This window comes from Macadamia integrifolia, chromosome 7 (genome assembly GCF_013358625.1).
Source record: "Macadamia integrifolia cultivar HAES 741 chromosome 7, SCU_Mint_v3, whole genome shotgun sequence".
NCBI classification, from domain to species: domain Eukaryota; kingdom Viridiplantae; phylum Streptophyta; class Magnoliopsida; order Proteales; family Proteaceae; genus Macadamia; species Macadamia integrifolia.
The window spans coordinates 29,554,200-29,574,322 of NC_056563.1; the positions used below are offsets into that span (position 1 = coordinate 29,554,200).

At 39.8% G+C, this 20,123-nt stretch overlaps 1 protein-coding gene across 2 annotated transcripts in view; it reads left to right on the top strand.

Moving 5' to 3' along the window:
* LOC122084072 overlaps positions 1-20,123 on the top strand; it is a 65,681-nt gene that overhangs the window by 19,462 nt on the left and 26,096 nt on the right. For both annotated transcript variants that reach the window (XM_042652108.1, XM_042652107.1), the window contains exons 4-6: positions 6,257-6,367; positions 12,350-12,540; positions 12,796-12,905. In XM_042652108.1, the coding sequence (XP_042508042.1) occupies positions 6,257-6,367; positions 12,350-12,540; positions 12,796-12,905 (412 nt within the window). The remainder of the gene's footprint in view (positions 1-6,256; positions 6,368-12,349; positions 12,541-12,795; positions 12,906-20,123) is intronic.

The following is a 20,123-nucleotide window of genomic DNA, read 5'->3' on the forward strand; positions in this document are numbered from 1 at the left end:
ATTTAAAGATGTAAGTCACACAATTAAAATTAAATAAATAAATAACTGAAAATAAACAACCCACGCAATTAAAAAAAAAAAAAAACTTGAAAAAAAAATTACTCCACGGCTCGTGATCTTGTCACCTAGATCTAAGCCTAGAACTATAACGTTAAAAATTACAATTCAATTGCATAAATCATAAACATAAAATGCTGAATAAGAATAAAAGAGTGCTTGCATTAATTGACATAAAAAACTATTACAAAAGTGATTAAAGCAAAAATAAAGAAGAACTAAAACTAAAGAGAGTGAGAGAGGGAGAGAGAGAAGAAAACTAAGTATAAACTAGAAAATAAACTAAGGGGAATAATAATAAATAGGAGGGGGGAGGAAGGGGCTTTTATAGGGCTTTTGTCTTGCCTCCTTTCTACAAGTCTTCTTTAAGAAAAGAAAGAAAATAAAATAAAATTAAATCTTGGTAAAAATCCTCATTCTCTGAGATATTGTGTGAGGAAAGAGAGAATCTGTTTCCAAAATTAACAAATTCTATTCCTTCCTTGCAATATTAACAAATATCTTGCAATCTTGATTAAATCAGAAAGGAATCTCTGCACAGCATCTTCAAGATCTTGTGAGGTGGCAAGGAGAGAGAATAATCTTCAGGATTTTGTAGGAGAGAGGATGTGGTACCAATGAGTGGGTCTCACCTTTGGACTGGTTCTTGATTCACTTTAAGCACTTTCTCTTGTAGACTTGGAAACTGAAAAAAAAAACAAGAAAAATAAAAGTAGTACTATCCAAAGTGGGGCAAAATGTATACTTATATCCCTAAGATTTCACACATTATTGTGCTCATCAGAGACACCAACATGATGTGGACTGAGATGATGGCCTATATTAAGAAGGTTGCGAAAGAAATTCTAGGGGAATTAAAGGGTATTCGTTTGGCTCCTAGGGAGACTTGGTGGTGGGATGATGAGGTCCAGGCAGCCATTAAGAGTAAGAAAGTTAGTTCTAAGACTTGACAAAGGACTAAAGAGGTGGAAGATAAAAAGACGTACAATGCTGCTAGAAAAGAAGCTATGAAGAATGTGGGAAAAGCAAGGGCAAAGAAATATGATGACCTTTATAATAATTTGAAAACAGAGGGGAAAAACCATCTATAAGATAGCTAAAATGGAGAAAGGAAGAGTTGAGGTTTCGATCATGTTAGATGCCTTAAAAGTGATGATGGTCGAGTGCTAACAAGGGATGTAGACATTATGAAAGAGAAACAATTTAGTTCGGATCTACAAAAATGAAGGTGATATTCAGAGTTGCAATAACTATAGAGGCATAAAATTAATGAGTTATACTATTAAATTATGAGAGAAGGTTATTGAAGCCCACCTAAGATCATATGATATGATACCCTCCGATACGTATATTAAATTTAGCCGACCGATACGGTGACCGATACCGATACTTTAATCCTTGCTCCCATTCTCCTAACCGGCCCTCCACCTATTGGTGATGAAGGTAATGTTGAAGAAGCTTAACAGACATTTACCATTATAATGTCTAATAAAGCAAATAAAACATGTCTAATGGAAAATACCACAGGTTAAGATGGAGAAATGATTAGATACTGTTAAAGTGAAGTGCAAGAGAAAACTGTCATGGATAATGGCCACTATAACTGTTAAAACCTTATAATACAGCTTGTCATTGTTTCATTTTAACTCCACTACCAAGTTAGTCCTAATTTCAGGCCTTGTAGTACTGGTCTAATGCTGATAGCAGCTGAGAAACAGAAAGTAAAAGCATCTACTAGTCTTCAAGTCACATGCAAAAAGAAAAGCATCTATGATACATGTTCTGCTTCAATCTGTAGAAAATTAGTCAGATGCTAAAAACAACTCAGAAATGTGAGGGATTGAGAGATTGTGAGGGGTTTATGGATTTATTGGGGAGGGGGGAAAATGAAAAGTAAATGGGATGTTTCTACAAAATTAAGAGAGGTACTGCTATAAATAGGAAGGAGAGAGATATAGGAAGATTTTACAGGTTGGAAGAGGGGTTAATTTCATAATCCAGGGTATAAGAACGTGGGAAATCATGACAATAACATGGAGGGAGAAATTGTGACGGTTCTCCATTTGTTAAAAAAGCTAAGTAGATAACTTGTAGGGAAAGGGATTACTACTGTTATTATTACAATTATCTAGGTGGACACCTAGTTATGCCACATGGCAGGTCCATTGATGCTGGATTTTTTGGGCAAGTAGACCAAGGTCCCTTCTTCACATGTTTAGTTTCAGCTCAGAAGGAGTTGACCCGAGTGATGTGGATTCTTGACTAAACTAGGCTTGTTTTATTAGGAATAGGTCTAGGGTTGGGTTGTATATGTGTTGGGCGTTCAGTCCATGCTGTTTGGAGTGTAATGGGCCACTTTTATCGGCCTAAATGAGGGGTTTTAAGTTTGCATACGGGATTAACTAGTTTGTTTCCCTTTTAATTGGTCCAATTTAAGTCATAGTTTGTGTTACAAGTTAAGTCAAGTCAGTTTCCTGTTAGTTAGTTTCTATTTTCAGTTTTAGAAAGTACTGTTTTAGGAGTTTATTTAAGGCTTCCTTTTAGGAAATCTGTTACTATGTATTCCCTCCCCCATTATCATTATTAATACAAAGCAAGGAGGCGTATAAAGCTTGGAACGATTTTGATAGACAAATTAATGGCTGCTGCTATTTTTTTCTCCATGAAGAGTTGTCTTGTGTTTGATCAAGGCTGATGGAATTGGTGTTTGATCCAATCGACTCTCTGCTGTGTGAAGCTCAAGAGGTTCTTTCTCCTTTGTTATCTTCTTTTTTGCCGTTCAAGGTGTTCAAGACCTGCAACTTCAACCTCAATATATCTCAGGTAACAGATTTGTTCTTCTCTTAGTTCTGTTCAGAAATCCCCAGATTTCTTATGCATCAATCCATCACTTACCAGAACTGACCAGCCACCTGATGGCTTCCATATTTTGGTTGAGTGTTACACCTATAGGGAGGGTGGTTCGGTCCAAATGTTAGGTCAATCAGACCTGTGTATTGACTGGTACGAGAAATCTCCCTATTCTGTTCGATTCCAGTTTTAACCCAGTTTTTTCTCCAGAATTTTGAGTCGGCTGAACTGAATGTTTGTCTATTATCATTGACAAAATAAGTTCTTAAATCCCTGATTCAATTCAGTTACAGAAACCCTTAAAAAAACTGAGATAGGTTGACTTGATCTCTTTTTTTTCTTCATTTCAGTTCTTTTTAATTGATCTATTGTTGAGTTACCTTGGTGCCTCGATTGGGATTTTGTTGCTTTGTCAATTATAGTTCTAGATTTGATTTCTTTGGGTATTGAACCATATTATCAATTGGGATTAGGCCTCGTACAGTCCTTCTAAGGCCCCATCATCTATTGTTAGTTCTATTCACAGATTCTCAAGAGTTCTGTAATCGGTTGGCTGTTACAGACTTGGTTTTTCTTTTTAATCCTGAGTTGCTTTGTGTTGCTGTTCTACTTTGGATATTGGTTGTTCTTTGAGAGTATCCTGCAGTATTGGGATTAGGTTGGCCTTGCCAATCCTAGTTCCATATTAAGTGGTATCAGAGCATGGCAAAGAACAACCCATTGAGGGTTTCAACGCCTCCTATTGATATGATGGCTGTAATGATGGAGATGTTGATACAACTGAATCAACAAATGGAGTGAATGGATGAACTATTAGCTAGAATGTAGTGATGTGTTGGTATCCCAAAATCATTAATAGCACCTGTAACACCTCAATGAGAAGTAAAGATATCTCTATTCAAACCAGAAGAACCTGAAGTCAAGGCTCCCATTAAAGAGATAGTTCTTGAAGCTTCAAAGATAGAAGATTCGGCTGAATAGTTTTATGTTGAAGAGAACAGAGTAGACAATATTGAAGCTACGGATGATGAGGTAGTTGTTGAGAGCACTCCACAAGTCTTTGAGATTCATGATGAAAAGGAAAAGCTTGTTCCTCCAAGCTTTGATGAGAATGTTACCAACATTGATGACTCTATGTATACGACATTCATGGTTGGTATTGATTTAGAGATCGAACATACAGAGTTTGTTATGTCATCATGGTTCTTCGAAGAGAAAACTCCATGCCTTGAAGACTACATTCCACAAGTCTACAAGCAATCAGAATTTTGTTTGGGAACAATTATATCTGCAACTCACATGTTGTTTTCCCCTCGTCACTGCAAAATTCGAGGATAAATTCTTTCAAGATAGGGAGAGTTGATGCAGATTCTTCACCAAACTAGGCTTGTTTATCAGGAATAAGTCTAGGGTTGGGTTGTATGTGTTAGGCCTTTAGTCCATGTGGTTTGGAGTGTAATGGGCCACTATTATGGTCCTAACCTATGGGTTTTAAGGTTGCATATGGGATAACTAGTTTGTTTCCTTTTCCATTAGTTTCCTTTTTTAGTTGGTCCAATTTAAGTCATAGTTTGTCTTACAAGTTAAGTCAAGTTATTTTTCTTTTACTTAGTTTCTATTTTCAGTTTTAGAAAGTACCGTTTTAGGAGTTTATTTGTGGTTTCCTTTTAGGGAACCTGTGACCATGTATCCCTCTCCCATTATCACTATTAATACAAAGCAAGGAGGCTCCTAAAGCTTGGAGCGATTTTGATAAACAAATTAATGGCTGCTACTATTGTCTTCTCCATGAAGAGTTGTCTTGTGTTTGATCAATGCTGATGGAATTGGTGTTAGATCCAATTGACTTTCTGTGGTGTGAATCCCAAGAGGTTTTTTTCTTTCTAATTATCTTCTTCTCATACTGTTATTCAAGCACTCCAAGGTACCAATTACAATATCAGTCCATAGGTAATCAATCAGCTCATCTCTCATTATTTTTATTTTCTGTCCTGAGATATCTCCCCTTTCTTGTTCCCCAATCAACCCCTTCTCAGACCTAGTCAACCATCTGATTTTGACCATCTTTTGATTGAGTGTTAGGCCCTACCAGAGGGTGACTCGATTCTGATTTGGGGTCAATCAGACTACTGGTCTGCCTGCTATGCAAATTCCCTCACAGGTGGCTCGATTGGGCTGTTTTGACCTAATCTGGTTCTTCTACTGGGATCAATAGAATGGTTTAGTTTGCTTCTGGTTTCTCAGTTGTTTATTTGTGTTTCCTTATTGTTTCAGTCCTAATTCATCATTCCATTAGTCCCTTTATTATCTGCTTCTATTCTGATTTCTGAAGCCCTATAATCTGAGATCGATATTCTTAATCTCAGAATTTCATCCTTTTTGTTAATCTGTTTTGAACTACTCTGATATTTGATCTGATGTTCTCTGAGAGTATCCTGCAAGATTGGGATTAGGTTGCTTTGTCAATCCTAGTTCTACATTACTGAGATTTTGGGTAGGGACTCGGGAGAGAATTAGGATAAGAAATATTATGAGAAATATTAAATTTAGATGAGGAAAGAAATAAAACAAATAATAGGGTGAGGGTTCGATTTAGGAACTTGAGAGAGAGGGAGGGAAGGTAATTGTGTAATTAGTTTCCAAAGCGAGGAAGAGGGAATTTTAGAGAGATGGTTGCTTATCACAGATTTAGAGAAATACTAACGAAAAATTTCTAAAGCGAGATTTTAGGAATTAGGAGAGGGAATTGAGGACTGATATAATAATGCTATGGGTTGGGTGGGGGATACCATGTGAATGGAAGACCCAAGTGTTAAGGAGAAAGGGATGCCACATGGAGAAAAGAGAGATAAAATGGGTTTGCTTCATTGTATGGTAATCGAAATGTATAATGTATGATTATATAGGTGTAAATATAGGCCTGCCCAAACATCAGCCAGCTCCCAGTTGCCATACCTAGATTTGGATGTCCCTCTGAATAATTGGTAAGTCTTATTGAACGGTTTTTTCCATCTAAGGTCTTTTTAATCTCCTTTGATGGTAAATTATCTACTGATTTGTTTTCCTTTTAGGTTCTTTACTTCTCCCAATGAAAAATGAGGGGGGGGGGTGTGTGGATATAATTGTCCACCTATGTTGATGTATTCTTGAGCCAGATTCCAAGAAAACCACATGGTTGTCTAGGCATTTATTTATGTGACATGGAAATTCTATAGTGGGGAAATTGGAAAGCACCAAAATCTATGCTCATTATTTTACTTGATTGGCTTAGTTTACTCAATAAAAAAAAGACATTCTATACCTAGTTCTGCAATTTCTAATCAAACATGTTTTGCTACAACTTCTGAAGTTTGCAGGGCCCCTTGGTGAAGAAGATTTCCAGCACTTACATTGTAACCCCTGCTGTTGAATATTTCCATTTATTGCCATATGCTGGGATTATTTCAGACTGGCTTTCCAGGTAATCAAATTCACTATTTTAATTGATCTATTGCTTAATTGATTTTATGTGGATGGGAAAAGTGTCCCTTTCATGGTCTGTCCATTATGTTAACGAGTGTGTCTAGACCTTTGGCCCGACTAATCCCCCGGATGCACACATACGCCCCCACACATGTGAGTTGGGTCAGCGCCAGCTCCTATGAGAACCATTGAAACTGGGGGGCAATGCAGATAAATAATATAAATAGGCTTGTTTTAGTGGAAATAAGCCTCGGGTTGGGTTCTATACATGTTGAGCCTTTGGTTAGAGGGATTGTCATTGTAATGGGCCACTTTAATGGGCTTATAATATGGGTAGGAGCATCGAATATGAGTTTAGTCAAGTAGGTCCAAATTTGTTGGTTATTTTAGTCAAGTCCTAGAATTATTAAGAATTGTCCAGATTCCAAGTATATGTTCTGTTTATAAAGTAGTAATTTGAGTAAGAGTCTCAAATACTAGTTTATTTTGACTGTTCTAAGAGGAAGTTGAGTTAATCTGCTATAAATTAAGCTAAAATATTGTGGGAAAAGCATGGCAAAGAAATATGAAGATCTTAATAACAATTTGAGTACAAAGGAAGAGGATAAAGCTATCTATAAGATAGCTAAAATGAGTGAAAGGAAGAGTATAGATCTCGACTATGTTAAATGTATTAAAAGTGAAGATGGTAAAATACTAATAATGGATGAGGACATTAAGCATAGTTCTAAATTTCTTTCGTAAGTTTCGATTGTTTTGAACCACCCTGAGATGATCAAGTTTCGATGGTTTTGATCCTAATTTCGGAAAGTATAGAAAATTTTGACCCAAATTTCTACCAAGTAGCCTAGATAAAAATACCTGGTTTCGACTAGGTTTTGGAAATTTTGACCTAAATTTCAGTCTTAACCAAGGTCGAAACCCGGTTGAAACCCGAGATTTAGAATCTTGATATTAAGGAGAGATGAACAAATTATTTTTATGGCTTACTAAATGAAGATACTTTGGGTATTAGAGTCCTGGGGACTACATTAGCCATTAAGGTACCACGTGTCGTAGATATATACAAAAAATTAGGGTGTTTGAAGTAAAAGAAGCTTTGAGGATGAAAATAGGCAAGGCACAAGGGCCAGATGAAGTCCTAATAGAAATGTCGATGATCTTAGGAATTGGTGGTTTTTGTTGGCCAACCAAGTTGTTTAATAAGATTTTGAGCACAAAGAAAATACCAGATGAATGGGGGAGAAGCATTGTGGTTCCGAATGAAAAAAATAAAGGCGATAACTATAAAGGCATAGAACTTATGAGTCAAATTATGAAATTATGGGAGAAGGCTATTGAAGCCCACCTTAGAAGATTAACTACTATCTTAGAGAACAAGTTTGGTTTTATGCCAAAAAGATTAATGACAAAAGCTTTTTACTTCAGAGATTTATGGAAAGACTTAAAGATTGCAAAAAGGATCTCCACATTGTCATTATTGACCTAAAAAAAAAATCTTATGACAGAGTCCCTAGAGTTAATCTGGCAAGCACTAGAGAAGAGTAAGTGGTTAAAGATATGTATGATGGTGTGATGATTAGTGTAAGAATGGTGGGGGGTCAAGATAGTGAATTCCCGATTACAATTGGGTTACGTCAAGGTTCAGATTTAAGCCCTTATTTGTTTGTGCTTATCATTGATGATTTAACTAAAGACATTCAAAATGAAGTTCCTTGGGTTGTGCTTTTTGCTGATGACAGTGTTTTGGTGGATAGGACAAAAACAAAAATTGACACCAAGTTGGAGTTATGGAGAACAACCTTACAATCAAAAGTTTTTTAGACAAGTAGAATGAAGACACAGTATATGGTGTGTACCTTTTTTGTTTTGGATGAATAAATCAATTCATTACCAAGGAGGAAAAGAATATACATGGGGGAGAGAGGGGGGAGACAAAGCCAAAGGCGAAAGCCGACAAAGAAAGACCAGCAAGGGCTAAATAGAGGTCCTAAAAACAAGGAAGAACATCAAGAAGGGGAGATAAGAATAGTAGAAGGGAGACCCTAGGAGACAACAGTGAGCATGTTCCTTAGGGTGCCACTAACCATCCGGTGAGAAAGGCATCCAAGTTTGGAGTTGACATCAAAGTAGATGGCTTTCCAAATCCTATCGAAGGATCTAGAGTTGGAAGTCCATCTACGGAGATTACACTCCATCCGAATATATTTGATCATGGCGCAGAAGGCAAGCTTTCGAACAATATCGCAAATAGTGGAGCCTCTGAAGCTCATCCCAGATCCGTTCTCTTCTCAAGGGAAGCATCCTTAAGAAGAAGGTTAGCAGAACTTAAAAACTTTTTACAGACTAAGAAGGAAAAGGAATAGGACAAGAAAAGGTGATCGACATATTCCGATCCATTCCAGCAGAGACAGCAGGAAGGGGGACCTGAATATGCCAATGAATAAGGAAGCGCTGGGTGGGCATGAGTTGGAGAGGGCACGCCAAGCTGTGAAGCTGTGGCGAGGGATGTGACTTTTGAACCATATGATTTTGCGCCAAGGGGAAAGAGGATCCTTGGTGCGCAATAAATCCCAAGCAAAAGTAGCTGAAAAAAATCCATGGGGGGAAGGAGTCCAAATGATTTTGTCATGCCTTCCACGGTGACTAAGGGGAATAGAAGGGAGAGAGGACCAAAGGTCAGCCAACGGAGGAGGAGTGGCTGGGGGCGACCAGGAGCCCTGAAATATGATAGAAGACACTTTGGTAGATCTGTTCAGGCCAGAGGAGTAGATGGCTCTGTGGGAGACCTAGGGAAGGAGAATGCCAGAGGGGTGCCAAGGGTCAAGCCAGAGAGAGGTCCAAGAGCCATGCCCGATGTAGCAGGAAATAGCAAACAAGGCCAAGGGCCCAAGGGAGAGAATGTAATGCCAGATTCAGGAGGGGTCAGGAGGGAGAGAGATAGACCAAAGTGACTTATTCCTGAGGAGGTGGGAGGAGACCCAATTGATCCAGATACTGTTATGCTTGGAAACACTCTTCTAAATGAGCTTGAGAATATCCGCCTTATTGACGTCCCTAATTCTTCTGATTCCACAGACTTTGTCCCAACTGATAGGATGGAGGAATTTTGAAGAATCGTAATCTTTCTAGAGGAAGGAGCGGAGGATGGACTCAATAGATTTGATAGAGGATTCAAGGAGAACAAAGATCCTAGACCAGTACAAGTACATGGATTGGAGAACAGATTTCAACAACAGAGTTCTCCATCAAGTTTAACAACTGTCCTAAGATTCGTGTATCAACAGTATCCCATGTGGTGTCTGTAGTAGACTTTACCTTTGTAAGTTGGCTTTGTTTATCACCACTAGTCAACACTCAACACTAACTGTGCAATTTTCTTTCGTTGTTGAAAATTAGTAGCTCCTGCAAGTTTCTTCTCTGTGACCTTATGGGAGGAGGATGAACCTACCTCTACAACAACACTTTTTGCTTCACTTTCAGCCATTATCACAATGGAATAACCAAAAATTGATTTCCAAAGACACTGCAAAAATGAGAATCGACTCAGAGAAGAAAACCCTAAACTTTTAGTAATACACCTACGGTTTGCCGTAGGGACCTCAGATGATGCTGAAAATTGGACGGAATATCCTTGGCATGTTGCTGAACAAAATCCTTCAAAGGATTTGTGAAGTACTTTTTCCGGTTTCCAATAAGTGTTTGATCATCTTGGCCCCATCTTGGCCCTCCAGAGGTCCTTCTTTGACTCATCTGTGGATCCCCTGCACACGCACATAAAAAAAATCTGAATGTGACATGGAAGGACTGAATGTAAGTGTATAAGGACTATGTTGAAATATGAAAATCTTTCTTACACTTTGGCATCATTAAATAAACCATACATATGAAAATCTTTCTTACACTTAGCATCATAAAATAAAATAGCTGTATCAATACAGTAGATTGATCCTGAAGATGCTTTTCAATGCTTCTACACATCTTCACACACAAAGAGAATGAGAGATTGATCCTGGAGATGCACTCATTGATGACTTCACATGATGAGTCTTACATCCAGTGATCCAGGACAACATACATTATGCTATCCACATTCCAAAATTAGAGGTAGGAAGGCTTTGTCAGTTCTCACTCAGGGAGTAGTTAGGGTTACTAAAATTAAACAGATGAACCCCACTTTGTACTTGCCAGAATACCCTCATGAAGACTTTTTCCCTCCACTCAATGCTGGATATATGACACAACAGGCTTTTGCAGGGTTTTCGCATTAGACTTTAATCCATCCACTCCACTCACAGAAAGACCTGAAAAAAGATGTATCAGCTTGGGTTCTGCCACCAGGAACAAATACCTACCCTCAAGGAGGAGATGAGAGTAAGGTGGTATAGAGAATTCCTGGACTCTTGAGACTAGATAAAGGAATTAACCAACAGGTAGGCTACTCTACTACAAAAGGCCATCTAATGATTGAGGCATGCCATGATGAAGTGAGATTATTGACAAGACCAGGAAGAGGTGCCAAAAATAGATTTGGCCTGAAACCCTTAAATCGATTTCCTCATATCTTTAACCAATGAATCAAATCAGCAATACATATGTTACTTGCATACATGGGCAAGCGGTGGTGTCCAAGTGATTGTGTAACTTTATTGTGTTTGTATGTGGGTAGGAGTTAGAATCCTAGTGGTTATCTAACTTATCATCTATGGTTATGGAAAGTGGGTACTAGAAGTTATAGGAGTTAAAATTACGTGGAGTGTGGAGTGGAGTGGGGACGGTTACAACTTGTTTCATTAGCCTATTTAGTGGGCTCAAATAGAGTTAATGGATATGATTGAAGTTGCAAAAGTTTTTCCTATTTTCTCTTCTAAGAGAAGAGGTTCGACTACCTCCTAATTAGGTCGGGACGTTCGGCTTCGTCCGTAAAGCCAAGAGGCAGGCATCTCCAAATCAGCCAAAATCTATCTATTTCCTATTTTATCTCTTATTTTAATTTTGTATTTATAACATTCTATTTTCTCTCTTCCCACAAACTTGAGCACGCATCATCTGGTATCAGAGCAACCGATCCTCGGCCCAACCAACACGCGGAAGGTGCTACCTGGTGCAAGAATGAGAGCTGCCTGGACAGGGCTACTTGATTAGGAGTGGGCCGCTATGGACATCGGGTTCGGAAGCGTGGTGCTATGTTATGATCCCATATCAGCTTATGGGGGCTGATCTCACATTGGTTTCCTATGGGAATTGATGTGGGTTGATATGGTTTTGGGTCCCCTCACCTTGTAAGCCGGTTTATGGGGCGGAGTTCTTCCAAGACCGTAACAACATACCACCAATAACTTGAGTCGATCATCCCAAAAATATGAGTGGTTCTAGTCAATCATGCCTCCATTGAAAAACTTCACAATTAGGGGATGAAATCACCCCTCTGAAATTTGATATAACCTCTAGGGTCAACCAGTAACAGCCAACGAAGTGGAACAAGAAGAGGGGCTGTTACTAGTCGATGTAGTGATAACAAAGACTTGATTAGTTGTGAGGATCAAACTCTGACCATGTAAACAATAAGGAAGAAAGTGGAAGAGAAAGAGAGATGGCTGTAAGCCTGTAACTTGGGAGTCACAACCTTAGGATTGGGATTTCCCACTTCTTTCATATATATAGCATAGCATTTTAGAGTCACAATAGGAAACAAATATGAAAGCCAAAAGGACATAACAGCCCTAAGGTGAGAGGGAGAGAAATCATGAATTGCTCTCTCCCTTCCCCTCACTCGACATTCTCTAACACCGTCTATTAGGTTGTCTCCCAATTAACTTGTTACTTCTTGAACTTTAGTTTGCAAGTTTCGTCTGCTTTTATTTTATTTTTAACTTTAATTTTTAATTTTTGTTCTCTTACTTGCCTCTTTTCAGTTTCAATATGTTTAGAATATATTATTTAGGATTTTTGAAAAATGATGATTTCGTTTAAACCACAGGAAGGAGGATCCAAATAGGTCATCACTTTTACAGTTGGGGCCAGAAAATGTAAATATAGGTTCTTATCCGACTGCAAGAAAAGCATCCTCTATTGAAGTGAATCACAGCAGTGATATATTTAACATGGCACATTGTATGGATGGCAAAAGAATCGACAAAATTGATGGAACTCTAGACCAAAAGGAAATTGGTGAGTATTGTATCAGTGGGGCATCATATTCTTCCTGTATGCCACCTAGTATGGTTGAGGAAGATTCATTAGTAGTTTGTTCCCCAATGGTGGGCAAGAGTAATACTATTCTGAATAGTAACAGTAAACCATCCTGATAGAAAGATGTCCTATTCCATCGGAAGTGCTATAAACTTTAAAAATGTGGATGCATAATGTTGGATCTATGGTAAGACTGGTTTTTTTTTTTTCCCACTGCTTGTCCCCCACGTGCAGACAAAGGAAGGAGTATTCCAAGGAAAGTTCCGGCTGACCATCTCGAGGGAAAGATCATAGCCTCCAGTGAAGATGATTTGGGTTTTACCAGAAGCAATTCCAAAGATAAGGTACATTTCCACTACAGTTTATTTTTGTTTAATTTTTGGCATGGACAGTAGTTGGTGGCTATTATGACTTTATCCTCAACTATTTTCATTTGTCAAATGTTATGTATGAACTATCGTTGCTTGGAGCAATGGCAAAGGGCTCTTTCCGCCTGCGCAGTGGTGCAGGTTCGAGTCCTGGGAACCAGCCTCTCCGTAAAGGGGGTAAGGCTGTCTACCTATATACCCTCCTAGAACCCTGCTTAAGTGCAGGAAGCCTTTGTGCACTGGGTAACGGCTTTTTTTTTTATATATGAACTAATAGAGGATAAAATGCTTATTATAGCAATATCAATTCTAGAACTTAAAGTTGGTTGTGTATTTTGGGTCGCACAAGAGTGAAGCAGTTTGATTGATGATGAATAGGACGGAGATGATTTTTTTATTTCTAAAATCCTACTTGATGCTTATAGTTATACATGTTTTGTTGTTTTCTTACTTTCATAATGGGCATAACATGATCGGTAGTATCTAAAAGTGGAGAGGTGGAATGGCATTAGATAGGGTTGCTTTTCTCCTTTCTCTTCAGACGGTGTTATAGTAGGGGTGGCAATGGGTTCAGGTTGATTGAATTTATCAATAGGGTCTCCAAAGACCAACATGAACTTAATATTAATGACTCGTGGTGGCTTTCTGTTTCTTTAGATATTTTCTCTTAAACATTTGATCAGATTGTGTCTGTAGCTTATTGTAATGTTCAGGCGATGTTTAATATTATTAACAGAGTAGGAATTGCTAACTTGATAGTTAAATGAGAGAAAGGAAGAATAGAGTTTTCGACCATGTAAGGTGTATCAATGGTGATGATGTAAGAGTGTTGGTAACATAACTGTCATGGCGACAAGGTGAACTAGGGCGTTGGAGGGCTGCCGAAGCACTTACGCGACAAGTTGCCCGCCTTAAAGCGACCAAGTGTTATTTTTTATTTTCCCTCATTTCTAACATTATTTAGTTTTCTACATATACCTTGTATAAAAAAAAAAATCAACATCCAGCAATATCAAGTCATCAAAAATCAACATTAAGCCACATCAAATCATCAAAAAATCAATATTAAGCCCCATTAAGTCATATAAAATCAACATTTAGAGAAATGCTCTTGTTCTATAATAAGTTTGAGTGGTCAAATGGTTTTATTTTTACATGAGACATTTTGTATCAGGTATAACACTAAACCAACTTTCCAACAAGTGTAAGATTACTTAAATTTGAGTTGTAAAGACAAAGTTGTGTTCTAATCAAACTTAGTTTAAAGTGCGCGAATGCTGTTAAAATCGTCTGAATGAAAATAATTTTATGGACATCAAAAGAAAAAATTATTTTACGATTTTTACCGGACTTTTGGTTTTTAGCAATGTTTTACCTTGATACAACTTATAAGTTTTCAGAATTGAGAAAAACCCTAGCATTTGATAGTTGAAAAATCCCCCTACAACTAATTATCCAATTTTTGTTTGAGACTAAGTGGTTGACCTTTTGTCTTTTTGAAATTTGATTTTGAAATTATTTTTATTGGATTCAAATGGGGGTATTTGCTTATTATGAGTAATATCTTAAGTAAATGATATTTTGGCATTAATAAAGGCCAAAACATAAGGAATAGTCGCCTAGGTCCAAGGCAAACCGCCTGGACGCCAAGGCGGCGCCTTGTCAACTATGATTGGTAAGGGATGAGCACATTGTGAAGTGATGGGATGAATATATTTGTGGCCTACTAAATGGAGATAGTTCAAGTGGAAATGACCCTGATGAGTGCATTATTCAACAAAGCCATCACGCGTTATAGATGTATATGAAAGGTTAGTGTGGTGGAAGTTAAAAAATCTTAAGAAAAATGAAGGCAAGCAAGACACCAGGTCTGGATGTGATTCCAATAGAAGTGTGAAAAACCGTAGGAATTTGTGGGATATATTGGTTTACCAATCTGCTTAACAAGATTATGAACACAAGGAAGATGCCAGATGAGTGGAAGAGAAGCATTGTGGTACCAATCTACAAAAGTAAAGGCGATATCCAAAGCTATAATAACTATAGAAGCATAAAACCATTTAGTTGTACTGTTAAACTTGGGAGAAGGTTACTGTAACCCGTCTGAGAAGAGAGACTAATATCTCGATGAACCAAGTTGGCTTTATGTCAAGTAGATCCACGACAAAAGCTATCTACTGATTGAGGCTCATGGAAAGCTATAGAGATAGTAAAAAGGATCTCCATATGGTCTTTACTAACCTGGAAAAAGCTAATTACAGAGTCCCTAGAGATTTAATCCGGCATGTCCTAGTGAAGAGAGGGGTGTCGAGTAAATATGCAAATGAAATTAAAGATATGTATGAGGGCGTGGAGGCTAGTGGGAGATTTGTGGGAGATCAAGGCAAGTAATTCCCAATTACGATTAGGTTACATCAAGGCAAGGACTTCTCAATTACGATTGAGTTACATGAAGGCTCAACCTTATTCACTTATCTATTTGTGCTTTTCATGGATGACCTAACCAAGAGCATTGAAGACGAGGTCCCGTGGTGTATGCTCTTCTCTGATGATATTTTTTTAGATGAATAAAATATTAAATTACGAGGCAGGACAAGAATTTAAAGTGGGAAGAATTGGGTGGAGGAGAGGGAAAAGCCAAAAAGAAGGGGGGGGGGAACAAACCTATAAGAGGGAGGCGGAACAAAGCCTCAAAGAATCAAGCCATCACTAAATAAGGGGGAGCGAGGGACAAAATGGTGGAGGGGAGGCCCTAGGAGACAACAATAAGCATGTTCCTTGGTGAATCTCTAACCATACAGGGTTGAAGGGAGGCCAGCTTAGAGCTAACATCAAAGTAGATGGCATTCCAAATCTTGTCAAAAAAAGGGGGATTTAGATGTTCTTCTACGGAGATTTTGCTCCAGCTAGAGCTGGTTGATGATGGATCCGGCAAACGTTATATCAACTCAGATCCATTCCCTACTAAGGGGGAGGATCCTTCGGCTAGAAGGCCAACAAATGTTGAGGACTCTCTTTCAGATGGCAGAGGAGAAGGGGCAAGAGAAGAAGAGGTGATCCACGTCTTCAGACCCATTCCAGCAAAGGCAACAGGAGGCGAGGACCTGGATGTGGTGATTAGGGGTGTCAATTCCTAAACCGAACCGGTAAAACCGGCCGAACCGAACCGATAACAACACGGACCGAACCGAACCGAAGCCTTATTGGTTCGGTTCGGTTTCGAGTATTGCAACCCCAAAACCAAACCGAACCGCACCGAAAACCGGATGAACCCGAAACCAAACCGAAACCGGCTCAAAACTTGGACCGAAACCGAAATCGAAACCGGCTCAAAACCTGGACCGAAACCGAAACCAAACCGGTAAGAAACCGAAACACTCCAAAATTCATTAAAAAAATCAAAATTTGCATAGTTTTGTGTACTTGTATGGAAAGTCAAATCCAAACTAGACCAAAAACCAAAACCAACCCGGTTACAAATCGATTTAAGAAACCGAAGTTCAACAGTTCAACATTTGGTTGTTTCCTAATGGATCCATACCGGTTTAAAAAACCGATCCAAACCGAAATGAACTTGATAAATCCAAACCGGTACCAACCCGAACCCAAACCGCACCGAAGCCGACACCGGACCGAAACCGATAAATCCTTAATGGGTCGGTTTCGGTCAGTTCCAAAGTCACACCGAAACCGGTGGAACCAGACCGAAACCGCACCAACCCGGACCGTTGACACCCCTAGTGGTGATGGATGAGAAAGGACTACGTCGGGAGGCAGTTCAAAATATCACCCCAAGCCGTGAAGCTATGAAAAGCGTTACGACCTTTGAACTAGATGATTTTACGCCTGAAGGCAAGAGGGGCTTTGGATCTAGCAAAATCTCATGCCGAGGAAGAGGTGAACAAACCAGTGGGGAAAGGAATCCGTGAGATTTTGTAAGGGTCTGGTAAAAAAAGAAGCTTTACTTCTAATGATGGGTTAGCTCCAAGTGCGTTTATCAGGCTAGAAAGGAAAATACTCTCTCTTACAGGAAGAGTGGAGCTTGTTTGATCGGTGATTTCTGGGATGCCAATTCACAGCTTCTTAGTATATTGGTGGCCCTCCTCCTTGCTATCTATTATGGAGAGGTGGACGAGAAATTTTCTCTAGACAAGGGATATTGATACCTCCAAAGTGGTGATAGTGAAGTGGGATACGGTGTGTTTTCATTAAACGGAAGGAGGCCTTGGGATTCATCGATTGAGAGATATCAACAAAGCTTCGTGCCAACAGGAAGAATGGGATAATGCTTGTGTGTCTTTAACTGATCACACAAGTCATCTATTTATAATATAGAATCATGATAAGAGTACAAAACAGAAATATAAGGTAATTACAAATATAGCCCTCTATGCAGCCGCCCCACTCTACCTAGGGTCGGTGGAGGGGGGGAAGCCCCAATGTGCCCCTGCGGCACTTATTCTTATTCTAACACTCACCCTCAAGTTGGTGCGTAGATGTCACACATGCCCAACTTGACTAAACTAGATTGAAACAACTTTCAACCAGCCCTTTAGTGAACACATTGGCTAGTTGATAACCAGATTTCACAAAAGGAACATAAATCAAACCAGCATCGTGTCTATCAATCTTCACGTGTTTGGTTCGGTCATGCTGTACTGGATTATGAGCAATATTGATAGCAACCTTGTTATCACAGTAAAGGATCATAGGAAGACGAACAAGTACACCAATATCATTCAAAAGTGTACGCAACCATAGTAACTCACAAATCCCGTGTGCTATGGCACGAAATTCTGCCTCAGCACTAGATCTAGCCACCACATTTACTTCTTGCTGCGTCAAGTGACAAGATTCCCTCCTACAAAGGTACAATAATTAGAGATGGACTCTCAGATGAACCAGCCCAATCAAAATCTGTATAAGTTTCAACTCAGAGGTGATCATGAGGAGATAAGAGGATCCCTTTTCCTGGAGCTGAGTTCATGTATTATAAGATACGCATAACTGCTCCCATATGAGACGAATAGGGGCATGCATAAACTAACTAACTAAACTCATAGCCATAGCAATATCAGGTCGTGTATGAGGGAGATATATCAGTTTTCGTACCAACTATTGATATCGGCCTTTGTCAACTAGTTCACCCTGAGACAGGTACTAGCTTCCATAGGAAAATCAGAAGGATGACAACCCAACATGCCTATCTCGGACAGCAGATCAAGGATGTACTTCCTTTGAGAGAGAAAGATTCCTTTTGAAAACTTGAAAACTTCAATCCCAAGAAAGTACCTTAACTTTCTGAGATCCTTTATCTCAAATTCTCTACCCATGTGGACAAAATTTCTGGTCTTGGCCTAGGTGGAGTTGTTGCTTTTAAAAGGTAGGTTCTTCTTGTTAATGGCACTGGCTAAGGAGACGTCCATAAGGACAGAGGCAAGGGGTCCAGTAGCGGTAACTGTAACTGAACCAGAGAGAACTTGATGTTATGCTGGTATTCTTTAAGAGAGGCAATAGACGGAGAGGTAGTGATTGGAGAGGAGGAGAAGATTGGCAGAGACATGTTAATCGCATCAGAAGGGGAGTGCACAGGAAGGGCTTGTGCGGACTGGAGAGGCTGGGGATCATCTTCCGAGGAGAGGCCCTAATGGTTAGAGAGGCACAATGGGTGGGAGCATCTTCGAGGGTAGGGTTAGGTGAAAGGCCTGAGATGGAAGGAGCAAAACCAAAGGTCGCAGGAGGAGTCTGCGAAAAATCGTGGAGTAACAAGACACTAGTGGGATGTTTGGGGGAGGGAGAAGCCCTCGACAAGTAAGGGAGGAGACCCGCATGGCTAAGGGTTATGGGTGGGTTAGGGAAAGGCGGGCCAGGAGGGGGAGGGGAAGTGATTAGGGGGGGTGGCGACGTGTGGCGACGTGTTAAAAGTTATGGATGGGTTAGGGGAAGGCTTAAGAGAAATGGTCAGGTAGGTGGATGAGGAGTGGTAAGAGGGTTGGGGTTAAGTGGATCGGAGGGGTGGGCCAGGTCGTAGATGGGTAGGTTAGCAAGGTTTGGGTTTGAGTGGGCTGATGAATTAGGGTGCGAGAGTACATGGTAAAGATCTCAAAGGATGGGTGGGGCCCCAAACAAGGATAAGAAGGGTAAGGATGGGCGGTAAAAGGAAATGGTTTGTGATGAGAGGGGAATGGTAAGGGTTTCAGCAGAAGTGACGGTAGCTTGTCGAAGAGGAGAAATGAGGATAACGGGATGGCTTGAGCATGACTCAGGGTAAGGAGGATTGTCTGGTCGAGGCAGAACTTCGGCGACGTCTTCAGCTGCAGCACCAGAGTGAGGCAACATCGATGTAGAAGATCAGGGTTATAACTCTCCTTCTTCTCATCAGAGTTCGATAACGACATGAGAAGGGCGAATCTGTTTTTCCCAGTGGTCTGAAGTTGATGGTCCATCGGACAGATGGAGGATGGCCTGGTAGACGGAGAAGCATCGTCTTCATTGAATCCAGGGATAGCCATGAAGCTATGGTTCCGGTGAGTCTGATTCGGATGCTTTCTTCTATCACAGATAGGGCTAGAGAAGGCGTCCTGGCTGGAGGAATAGAGGGATCCACTTCAGATGATTGATTCTTGAAACTAGACCTTCAGAGTCGGAAACCATTTTGTGAGCACAATGCTTAATGTTATGGCCAAAAGAATTGCAGATTGTGCACTGGGGAGGAAGCCACTCATAGTAAAGCCTTCTATCAGTTTTATTCTTTGATCAAAGAACAAGGGCTGTCCAATGGCCGATCCAACAATACTCAACCCTTTAGCACACCAATAGTGGAGAGGGAGGTTGGGGAGGGCAACCCAGATAGGAATGGATTTAAGATCAACTTTGTTAAGGATGGTGTATTAATCCCAGTGTCGAAGGAATATAGGTTTCTTTCCCCACGATCCAGGAGCCTCCTTTGAGGGCAGTAAGCTTGTCAGCTACATCCGAAAAGTTGAAAATGAATATCCCATTATCAATCAGAAAGGTGGACAGCGGACCATGGACTCTCCATTGCTTGGAGAGAGAAGATTTGACTATGTTGAAAGGCCATCTGCTCCCAAGGAAGTGACCGATCAAGCAATGCCTCCATTTGGTGATTTCAGGCTCAAGCAATCCCGATGGACACAAACCGACCTTTTTGTTGATAACAGAGGGGGGGGGGGG